This window comes from Ambystoma mexicanum, chromosome 11 (genome assembly GCF_040938575.1).
Source record: "Ambystoma mexicanum isolate Mex_15411 chromosome 11, UKY_AmexF1_1, whole genome shotgun sequence".
Taxonomy (NCBI): Eukaryota; Metazoa; Chordata; class Amphibia; order Caudata; family Ambystomatidae; genus Ambystoma; species Ambystoma mexicanum.
This window is the reverse complement of record NC_090934.1, coordinates 37,197,287-37,209,465: the sequence shown is the minus strand read 5'-3', so window position 1 is coordinate 37,209,465 and position 12,179 is coordinate 37,197,287. Positions and strand designations below refer to the sequence as shown.

At 46.0% G+C, this 12,179-nt stretch overlaps 1 protein-coding gene across 3 annotated transcripts in view; it reads left to right on the top strand.

Moving 5' to 3' along the window:
• Window positions 1–6,561: 6,561 nt before the first annotated feature.
• IQCC (IQ motif containing C) overlaps window positions 6,562–12,179 on the top strand; it is a 114,082-nt gene continuing 108,464 nt past the window's right edge. For 2 of the 3 annotated variants that reach the window (XM_069622486.1, XM_069622485.1), the window contains exon 1: window positions 6,562–6,705. In XM_069622486.1, the coding sequence (XP_069478587.1) occupies window positions 6,664–6,705 (42 nt within the window). In that variant the 5' untranslated portion in view covers window positions 6,562–6,663. The remainder of the gene's footprint in view (window positions 6,706–12,179) is intronic. The other variant, XM_069622487.1, reaches the window with a different exon arrangement.

The window sequence follows — 12,179 nt, the reverse complement described above, 5'->3', positions numbered from 1 at the left end:
TCAGGCCCAGCACAGATTATGACAGAGTCCTTCTGAATTCAATACATACTCTGCTGCCTTCGCACCCATTGGGATCAGTATGATAAGTCCCTTGGTATTTGGTAGTATAAAGCTGAAGTGTTATAAAAAGGGACACTGCACTCCCCTAATAGAAAGTCAGTCGACCCCTACAGAAATGTATTTCCTGAATACATCCCATGCAGCAGCAATGTTCTGGAGGTTGGAACCGTACAACCAACTATTGCATGTAACCATATGACACTTAAAGTCCAGACACTTTGCGCTTGGTGATCAACATTTGTAGTTTTTGATTAAACAATATTTAAATTGAACCACAGACAGTCCAAAATAATTAGTATTTAATATATTGGTATATCAGCTTTCAAAAACGAAGTTATACAATACTCAATCATAGCCTATTTTGATAAGCAACATTCAAATACCTTTGGTATATCAGTAGTCAAAGTCTAATAATACAATATATCTCATAGGTAAATCAATAATCAAAATCTGAATTATACAGTAAATGTCATAGCCTATTTGAATAAGAAACAATCATAAACCTGGCATTTAAGCTTCCAAAAGATGCTAACACATTTAAAATCACAATTAACAGAAACAAAGCACACATTTTTCAGGATTGCAATAATGAGAAAGCAGATTTTAATGGAAGTTCTGACAATCATGTTTGGAACTGGCTGCCACAGGCCTTGCAGTCGCATAAACAGAGGTAAAGCCAGGATGGGGAATCAACGGAATCCGACGATCGGTTCTTGGAATACATGAGGTTCCCAACATCTCAAACAGGGCCTCCCTCACTCACTGACTCCAGTTAACATCTTATGTCTCCAAGAATCATAGTTGGTGGAGGCTCCATTTTTGGATGGCTTCACTACATACCATAATAAAGCCCTGAAATGGACTGCAGGAAGACCATCTGTGTAATGCACACAAAATTTAAAGGTAGTGAAAGTAATTCATTGGAACCGTTTTATACAAATCTTAATCATATGACTAGGATCTTGCGGCAAGAAAGATCTCTGCAAACACCTTACTCTATTTAATTTATATTGGATCCCTGGTAACGTTGCCTGTATTGATTTCTTGTAGATTGCGTAAATGTCGTCAATATGATTCGTGACAATCTACAAAGAACCGATCCTTATCCTTTACGGAGATCTAAACATAGATTGCCTGGCACATAGGGAAGAAACAAAATATACAGCTTCATCGAGAACAGCTAAGAAATATGTCCGTCTTAAACACTGGATAAAAGCAATGGACATGTGACACCTTCACATGCTAAATGGCCATATGCAAGGCGACATTACGGGTGCAAAAATCTGGAAACATGGCACCTTCGAAGCCACACTGGATGATTTCTTTGTTTCTTCTAAACTATTGGGATTCGTAACACCCATGAAGGTGGTTCCAACTATGGCCAGTGATGAGCCCCTATATTATCATGCTCGATGCGTGACAACAAAGCAGCAAAATTCTGGCCTTACCCGATGGAAGCTGATTACACCACCAAGCAAGTTCGTTTGAACCTGCGTGACCCAAACAAACTCCCAGAGAAACTGAGTATCTGGCTAGAAAGTGAAAAAGCTAATACTGATTACACCCAAGCACTTAAATGGAATAAGAACAAAACTCAGCTCCTGAGGTGAGAGCTCTTCGACACTCTCCTTTAGTGGTAAGATGAAACCTTATAAGAAAAAGGAGACAGAAGTATCGAAACTGGGTATGTGCTCACAATGCGGTATTGCTTCAGAATTACGCAGAAAATTGATGAAAGCGATGGGAGAGAAGAATAACAGAAATGTGTGGCTATTGCTGAAAAGCAAAAGCCTAGCTACTTGCAGACTTTTACCAAATGCTATTCCATAACATACATAATTATCATACTCATGCACTTATATAACAACAATGCTGAAAAAATAGCCCTGCAACATGCAATAACTATCCGACCATGGAACCTCACTTTTGATGTAGAAGAAATTCTATTAATTATAAAGAACGTGAGCAAATCTACGGCTCCTGGCCCAGACAGCCTGACCAATGTAATAGGGCAGCCCCTGAGGCATGGGCCCAACTCAGTTGCATGCTATTAGAAAGGATTCCTATACAAGGCTGTGTGCCAGATTCCTGGAAAAAGAGTGTCATTTTTCAAATATTGAAGAAGGGAGACTGTATGAAACCTGCGAAATTACAGGCCGTTCGCCCTATTGGATGTCTTGGGGAAGGTCTTTGCGCCTGTACTGCTGAGACGGCTAAACGACTGGACCTTAAGAACTGGGGTCCTGGACAATAGACAAACTGACTTCAACAAGGGCATTGGTTGCAATCTTAACCTCTTCTTGTTGAGCTGATCGAAAATGAAAACCCTCTGAGGAGATCATAAAATGAATATGGCATGTATCAACCTCAAATGTGCTTTCGATAGCATCATGAGGGTACATCTCTGGGAAAAGATGGAAACGGTTGTATGCCCCCCGACCTTTTGAGTACAACAAAAGACTTACACACCGATACTTCAATGCACATCAGACTCAATCACGAAGGCCTTCTGACAGAACCTATAACAACTACGAAGGGTCTAAAGCATAGATCATAACCAAAGAACACAAAAGTAAAACACATTGAAAATGAAAAGTTCAAAGTCCCAAAATATAGCAAAGGATCTGGAGGGCTCTACCGTAGAGGGAATTTAGCACTTGTGTGAGAAATCTACCTAACACTCTGTCTATCTAAAACCCCCAAAAATCTATCTTCTGACTCGGCTGTGGCTGAGATTTCCCCCAGTTGATCACATACCCCAGGCACTGCAACAAGGATACCTTCAACTGCAACTCACGCAGTGCTGTCTTCTTGGACTGTGACATCAAAAGAATGTCGTCTAAATAAATGATGAGGTGAATCCCTCAAGCCCTGAGGGCCGCCACCATTACCTTTGTGAAGCACCACAGGGCCAATGACAGACCAAACAGCAATGACAAATGGCCATTTCTTGCCGCCGCACAGAAATTGTAGGAACTTCAGGTGAAGCCTGTGAATATATATGGTCAAGTTAGCAACGTTGAGATCCAATCTCATCATCCAATCCCCCAGAAGGACAGTGTTTCTCATAAGATCAATACCCTCCATCTTGAAATGGTTGTACTCCAGGAACTTGTTGAACTCCTGGAGATTGATCACTGGGCACACCCCCTCCATTTTTTTCTTTACCAAAATGATATTGCTGATGAACCTAGGGGATGACCCAGCCACCTGCTGAATTGTCCATTTCTTAAACAGGCTTTGCACCTCCTTATCAATCACCTGCATATTCTTTTTCGAGAAAACGATTGGCCTTGGAGGCGTTACCTGATAGCGCTCCTCGTAAAACTGTATGTGAAACCCCTTAACAGTCTTCAGCACCCATGGATCGTGTGTGATGGCGCACCAAGAATGGGAAAATCCAGCCAACCTGCTCCCTATTTTTCCCTGGAAAGATTTGTGCGTCGGGAATAAAAAAAAGCTCAACTCTGGCCACCTCTGGAAAAGTTCTGCCTCGCTCAACATCCTCTAGTGCGCTGCGGGTAGAAGGTGTGGGCCTGGGCAGTGGGCAGCATCCGTTGACTGCTGCACAAACCACAACTGATGGTTAAAGCCTTGACTGAGACGGCCGGGCAAGCGACCCTATCTTTTACCGGCCCGTCCAAACCCCTTCACCTCCCCAAAAACCCTCTTCAGAGAGGCCTGAGCCTTATCCAGCAAAGTAAAGAGATCCACATACTTAGATATATCCTTAATGAACTTGTCTCCATACAACTGAGTGACCGCATCAACCCTGGGCTCTTTCAGTGCTAAATCAGCCAATATGGGATCTAGGGCCTGCAACACGCTCATCCTGCGCACTGTTGCAATAGCCGCATTGGCATTATCCCAAAAAACAAATGGCCCTTTACTTCCACTGCCGAAGAACACTGGGGTCCACCAAACCACCTTGCTCCATTGCCGCCTCCGAGAGATTTTTGTGAAAGGACACGTAACATCAAGCACCTTGTCCTGACATAACTTCAGGGCCCTATCCAACCCCTTTTTAGGATCCTTGCCTGACTTGGCCAAAAAAAACACTAACTGTGGATCCAACTCTGGGATAACAGTGACCTTCTGAAAATGGCCTGTTATTTTCCTCCTTCTCCAATGGCTTCCAGATCCGAACATCCAAATACCTTGCTACATGGGAAAAAGGCACCCACTCCCGGGACCTAGGATGGGCAACAGCAGAGGGACCAAACAAAGGCAACCCCTGCGCATCCAAAATATCCTGTGCGGCCTCTGGTGCTTCAACAGAAGGGCGAGAGCTACCCTCACACATAAGGGACGCAGAGCCATATCTATGCCAGCTTTGACCCCCTGCAGTCAAGCCCAGGTCAGAGGAATTAGATTTGCCATCGTCATCGCTCCCCGAAGAGGAGGCTGCAGCATCCCGCTTTCTTTTTTGTGCCACACTCACCCCTGCAATCTTGGACACAGGGGCTTTTCCCCTTACCACGGGCCACTTTGTTTGACTGAGACACACACCCACCACCTTGACTCTCTTTCCGGAGGACTTATGCACATACTCCACCCTCGACCGTTTCTTCAAAAGTGCCTGCATAACTGATTCCTCTGGTCCTGACAAGTCAGACTAAAACGGACTCTATGCACAGCATTAAAATGTAAATATGTAAATATGCCACCTCTACCGAACTGCTCTGTACAGCATCAAATATGTAAGCAAGTTATTAACTATATGCATATATGTCATAGCTCTCAACCATTTATGTCGCAAAAGCGGGTGAAAACACCCGATTTTACTTTTGGCGGGTGAGAGGCCCATTGAAATGAATGGACGTGCATGAGGTTTGGCGGGTGAGTCCGCTGTTTACAAGGCGGGTGACACCCGCCAAAAGCGTGTGAGTTGGGAGCTATGATATGTACCTCTCGTTTCTGACACGTGTGCCTTTCCAGTAACTAAGTTTTTATGTAATCATACCTTCCTGCTCTCTGTTGTGCCCTGTTACCTCTGGGTTCTGCGTGCTATACTAAATAAATAAACAAACAAAACTACCCCTCCTCAGCAGGAGCCATCACAACAGTGACCATCCCCTTATTGTCTCTGAGCTGCTGCTCCGGCAGCTTTGCCAAGATGGTAACCATAGAAAAGCAAAGATACTGCACAACCCCCAACTCAGAGGAATGCAACTGTGCCAAGTCTTGAAACTGCTGGAGGCACTGTGGAAGGCCCCTCACCAGGCCCAGACTCATTGCCACTCTGCAACATGCTGTTCTCAAGCAACCTACTAGATGACACTCCAACCACAGGACAGACAACAAGGCTGAAGAAACGAAAGGCACTCTGAAACAAAGTAACGCTGCCTCCTCTAGGGACAAACATGCCCTAGCCGCTGGCGTACCTCGTCTTCATTGGGCAGAAAAAGCAGATTGAAGGAATCTCTTGTTCGCACACCGCTGCTGTCACGTTGTGCCAGGCCACGCGTGTGCCCTTGATCCACGGACACCTGCAGCTACTACCCTGCAGCCACCCTACACAGCAACGTGTCACCGCAAGCAGGATGCTTCCCCCACCTGAGGACCAGACTCTGCCGTATGGCCACCATAGTACCGTGCGGCGGCCAAGTGAGTAGGGACACCGTGCAGTGCGAACCACAAATGTCTGCCGGCAGCAAGCCACTCAGGCTGGAATATGAAGGACGGACCAGTAGCACTCTTCAAACATTACATACGTTTCTTTTAAAATAAGTATTTTGTCTGTGTTCAAAGTTAACCCCATCCTGTTTTTGCTGCTGGCATTTCAGTAAAGAGGCATAGCTCTCAACCATTTGTGTCCACAAGGCGGGTGAATTCACCCGATTTTGTTTCTGGCGGGTGAGACGCCCATTGGAATGAATGGGCGTGCAGGAGGCTTGTCGTGTGACTCAGCCTTTTACAAGGCGGGTGACACCCGCCAAAAGCGTGTGAGTTGAGAGCTATGAAAGAGGTGGTTGTGCAAAATTGCAGCCTTTTTGTCTTGACATAATAATCCTCGTCATCCCATCTGGATCCCTGTCTGAGCAATCACAGTGCTGCAACTGAGCCCGGCCTAAGGAGCTCCAGTACATCATCTTTACTGCACTGAGTGGCCCAACAGAGGCCCGCCTTCTGGCACCTGGCATTTAAAAAGGGAGTACACGTCTGAAGAAATTATTCTAAAAATGTGTTAGAGTGACATGTACTGGGCAATAGCAGCTGCGTCACTCATCATATGCACAGTTAATACCTCCGTTTTGAGATCAAAACGTTTAGTTCCCCCTGAATGAGGGGATATGGCGCTCATTTTGGCGCTCTTTCTGCTAATGTCCGTTTGAGCAAGGGCCTATCCTCGCCTGCAATCGGCTGACGCAGGCTCGCGCTATTCTCGCGAGACTTCTGGCTCCCTGCTAGACGTCTGTAGTACGTGATGGCGTCTATCACGTGACACCTGTGTGACATGCCGCCCGCCAGTCCGTCTTCAGTGTCACTGCGAACGCTCTCGGCACGCTCCAACCCCGCCCACCCACTATTCCATAACACCGGAAGTGGCCGTTGCTAGGGAAGCTGTGGGTACAGGCGAGGGCGGGAAGTAGTAGGGCGAGGATGGAGGCGGAGGAGATCAGGAGGAGGGTAACTGCCCTGCAGGTGAGGGGGCTCTGACACGGGAGTGGTACTGGTACCCCTCTAGGAACGGGCCGTGTGTTACCTCTGAGCACTTGGAGGCTGCATTTCAGCCCCCCGCACCTGGGGACACGCCTGCAGGTGAATGGGGCACAAGGAGGGGCAGCCTCCTCAGGCAGAGGTGGGAGGAGCAGCAGCAGCTGTCCTGCTCACAGGAGGCGAAGGCTGAGGGGGGCAGGGTGCACAAGGAATGAGCATGGTAGCCCTGCAGGCAAAGGGGCAGCAGGTTAAGACCTCCCTGCAGGTGATGGGGAGCGACCTCGCTGCAGAGGGGAGCACAGATAGGGAGTGGCAGCCTCCTCAGGCAGAGGTGGGAGGAGCAGCAGCTGTCCTGCTCACAGGAGGCGAAGCCTGCCATGTGCCCGAGGGTGGCAGGGTGCATAAGGAGTGAGCATGGCAGCCCTGCAGGCAAAGGGGCATCGGGTTAAAGGGAGGCCAGGGTGGCCGCCCTGCTGGTGAGGGGGAGAGACCTTGCTGCAGAGGGGAGCACAGATAGGGAGTGGCAATCATGCACAAAGGAGAGCCAGTATCAATGCAATACAAAGTAGAGAAACATTGCCAACCTAAATACATGCTATTATCCATTCTATTCGGGAGACACTAGTCCAGTCCTGGTTTTTACTCTGCATTCTGGGACTGGTAGTCTTGAGTTTATTGTGGGACAATGTAGGACTACAAGTCCCAGAATGCAAAGCCAACACCAGGGACTAGTACCCCCGAATGGAATGAATAATGCTGGCATGCGTGACATTGGGAAACAGATGCAACCTTTCTTGGGTCCCCTAAGGCCATTCAACTATGAAACACAATGTCAAGACACTGAAATCTAGGGGATAAGAGTTGCATGCTCACCTCCCTAGTTCCAAAAGGGGTGGCTCTCACTTCGGGAGAAGGGACTGATTTGTCCAACTTTCATTGTTCAAATTAAGTAAACTGGGATGGTACAGACGGGAACATCTACTGGGACTTCTCAAACTGATGATCTGCAGGGCTCAAGTTGTGTCTTGTCAGGCAGGAGCATTTCAGCCAAATCTGTAATGCTTTGCGTTTTAGGGCATTTTTCATAATGAAAAATACAGTGTGTCATATCCCAGAATCTAAAGAATAAAACTCGGGCAGGACAGGCTACTAGCTCCTGATGTGGAAACACTTGAATGTTCCACATCTACCCTAGTTGGGTTTTGTAAACAGGGAGTGATTGAACCATGGGTAGCACCCAGGCATATTAAATAGCATCTTGATATAATCACCCTGTCACTTTGACCACCACATTTGTTACTGGAATCACTCTGGCTTATTTTTCAGCACGTTCAATTTATTGGATTAACAAAGCATAGTAACTATTTTATAATCACATGATTAACACCCTGGAAAAGTAGAGCTACATCCGGGTATATTGATAGCACCATTCCATAGTATGGTAATAATTCTGAGTTTTGGGTGATACTTTGTGTGCCAGCGTCCCAGAATGCGATCTGTGAACTGTGCTCTGGAGTTCTTGGATAGTTTAGTAATTCTGTAACTATAATGTAAGTGTTATGCGGGCAAAGTGTGCTAAAACCGGCTTTTCAGATATCCTCTGTATCTTCAATGTTGTGGCTGCAGTCCAACTGAAGGTGCGGTTGTATAACTGCATCTCTGACATTCACGTAGTGGACATGTCTGTGGGGTAACTCATTTGGGAGCTTGTAGGGATGTTGTTTTAATGTTTGGGCTCGCGCTTGCCTCTTTGCCCTGCCTCGCGCCTGTCTTTACTTTCCTCTTGGAGCGGGCGCGAGGCAGGGCAGAGAGACGGTTGAGGTTCTCCATGCGGGCCTGCTGGAAATAAAGCTTCAGCTTTAACTTCACCCACCTGTGTCAGCCTCATCTCTTTAATGGCGACGAGGTGAAACGCAGGCCCGCGGGAGACGAAAGCACCGAGGGATCCAGTTCGCAGAGCTTAGTTTAAGCTCCGTGGCCGTCTCACGGCCCCGCCTCCCCCTGCGAAGGATTGCGGGCAGGTCTCCCTCTGCTGTGGTGCTAGAGTGTTTACGGGGAGGGTTGCTGCCGAGAGACTGCACACTGCCCCCCCCCCTGCAAAGGATCGCGGGGAGGTATTGCTGGTTCGGTTTCTTTTTTTTTTCATTTCGTGAAGCAGACGTCACTGCGACTGTCCCCACCCCCTTTACTGAAGAGTGCTACACAGAGGTGAGGAGAAAAGGGAGGGGGGGCTAGACCCTAAGAGGCCAAGAAAAAAAAAGGAAGTAGACTAGCCCACACTGAAGCAAAAGGAGCTTGATTTGAAGAAGGACTATAAAGGCTTGTTTACCTTTACTGTTACAATCTGGTCACAGTTCCTTTCTGTTGTTCACCAAACAATTAGAGGGCAGCTCCTGGATTTTGGACACATAAATACATTGGAAGGCTAGTACACAGAAGTTCGACAAGGATCATATATCTTAGCAAGAGAAACATTTTAAAGTTTGGTGAACTGCTGTGTTTAGTTATTCAAGCTTGATTGCGGGCACAAGTGTACATCATGGCAGCAGCAAGTATGGCAGCACCTCCACTGTTTCTACCAGAGGCTGGCACACCCATTATCAGATGGGACAGGAGGAAGAAACTTTTTGATATTTATCTCATTGCTATAGGTGGAGATAAGTTTTCATCTGCAAGATAAGAAGCCATTCTTTTGCACAATTTGGGTGCGGAAGGACGCAGCATGCACGATGGGTTACCTTAACCACCACAAGAGTGTCGGGGAAAGTCTGACTTCTATAGCATAGCTGAGAAGAAACTGGCGATCCGTTTTGAACCCAAGAAAAACATTACATTTGAGAGACATACATTCTTCAGAAGGGTGCAAGAACCCTAAGAACCAGTTGAGCATTTCATAGCTGCATTAAGAACACTCAGTCATTCATGTGACTTTGGTCCTCTTACTGACACATTGATGAGGGATCAATTGGTACGTTTTACAAATGGTGCAAAAATACAGGAAAGGTTGTTGTCAAGAGATCTTCCACTGGAGGCGGCAGTGGAAATGGCACGAAGTATGGAACAAACAAGCAAGTATATGATAAATATGAAAGCGGAGAAGTCAGGAAGTGAAGTTGCTGCGATCAAAAAATTATAGCTCGAGAAGAACAAATGCCTCCAAGGAGATCAAGTGTTTCAAGTGTGGCAGCAACTGTCACGTAGCCTCGAGTGTGTTCTGTCCGGCAAGGAATATAAACTGTTTAAAGTGCAAGAAAAGAGGACCTTTTGCTAGAGTTTGTAAACAATCAGGGCAAGTCAACAGTGTTGATGTAGGTCTTCCTGAACAGGAAAAAAGACATGCAATTCTGTTCCAGGGCAAATGTGTATTGGAGGTTGCCGAACTATATCCCAAAGGGAAAGGACCAACTGATGTGTTCTTGATCCAAGGCAGAGTTGTGACAATGAAAGTCGATAGCTGCTCACCATGGACTCTTATATCTAAGAAGACGTATGGAGGATGTGTACAGGGCAATGAACATCTGAATGAACACATGATTGAACCATATGCGTACGGAAATGTGAAAATTCCAGTCGTCTATAAAATACAAAGGTCGCAGATGTATATGTCACGCAAGAGGGGTCTTCCCTATTAGGGTGGGCAGAACAGAGAAAACTGGGTATAAGAATCCAGGCTAGTGCTGAATGTCTGGTGTCAGTGGCTGAGGTGAAAGACAAATGGGAAAAGGAGTATCCCAGGGTGTTTTCAGAGGATTTAGGGGTACTGAAAGATTTTGAACATGGTATTGTTCTTAGAAAAGGTACGGTACCCAAAGTGCATAAGGTTAGACCTATTCCTCATAATCTGTATGAAAAGGTAAAACACGAAATACAAAATTGTTACAAGGAGGAATTATTCCCAACATCGAGAGAAACTGACCATGCTTGAGGGTGCCAGTGTGTTTTCAGTGATAGATTTGTCCCAGGCGTATCATCAGGTGCCTTTGCTAGAAGAAAGTCAAATGTTGACGGCATTTGTGACCCCGCTAGGAACATTTAAATATTGCAGAATGCCGTTTGGATTAGCGTCAGCGGCCTCTGTGTTTCAGAGAGTAATGGAAACTGTGTTGGAAGGGTTACAAAATGTAGTAATTTTTCAAGACGATATTCTTGTTCATGCCAATTCTGAAAATGAACATGACGTAATCCTTGCGAGAGTGTTGAAGAGATTGGACGAAGCTGGGTTGACTGTAAGAAGGAGTAAATGCAGAATTAAAGTGGAGAGTGTAGAATTTTTGGTTCACGTTATAGACAAAAGTGGAGTGAAACCTAAGAAAAGTTTGGTAGAATCAATCAAAAATGCACCCAAACCTGAAGGTAGGGAACAAGTGAGGTTGTTCCTTGGACTTGCAGAATATTATCACAAGTTTGTTGAAAATTTTGCATGTTTGTCTGCACCCTTGAGGGAACTGCTTGGAAAGGGGGTGATATTTACATGGAGTGGTGACTGTGAAGAAGCATTTGAGAAGATTAAGGAGGCAATAATTAGTGCGCCATCAATTGGAAGATTTAACCCATACGACAAATGTGCATTGGTTGTGGATGCCAGCGGCATAGGGTTGGCAGCAACTCTAGTACAGTATAACAAAGATAATGAGGAAAGAGTAATTGCGTTTGCTTCGCGCTCGCTTAGAGGAGCTGAAGCCAACTATTCTGTTATTGAAAGAGAAACACTTGCTATGTTCTGGGCTATCCACCACTTTCAAGTAGTGGGGTAGAACATTTGTGGTAAGATCTGACCACAAACCCATGGTTCAGTTGTTTGAGGGTGCCAGGTGGGCGAGGGGATCGCCTAGTATCAACAGATGGGGGGGTTAGGATTGCAATTGTACAACTTCGAAGTGAGTTTCTTACCTGGAAAGAAGAACGTAGTGGCATATTATTTGTCTAGACTACCGGTGGAAGAGGAAAGAGTGTTTGGAAATGAAGGAAGAGATGTTGGATGAAGCTGTTGTAGCTGAGGTGGAGCATGCAGTAACGCAGCAAGTGTGGTTACAAGAAGGGCAGAAAGATGAAAATATGAAAATGTTGAAGACATGGACTATGGAGGGGTGGCCAGAAAAGAAAGTCTTAGATAAAAACCTCCAGATATGGTAGGAAGTTAAAGATGAATTGTATTGGTTGAATGATAAGTTATGGAGAGGAAAAGTTTGTGTACCACTGGAAGGAATTAGAAACATGTTGATGGACTTGGCTCACCAGGGTCATCCGTGTGAAGGAGCCATGAAGAGGAAGTTGAGACAGAGCTATTGGTGGCCGGGTTTAGACAAAATGGCAGAAATGAAAGTCAAAAATTGTGTGACGTGCCAGTCTAGTGATAAGAGTAAGGTAGTTTGGGAAACCCCAATGATTCCAAATACCATTCCGCGTCAGCCTTGGGTGAAATTGGCTGTTGATATCATGGGCCCCATTGCAGGGTTGGG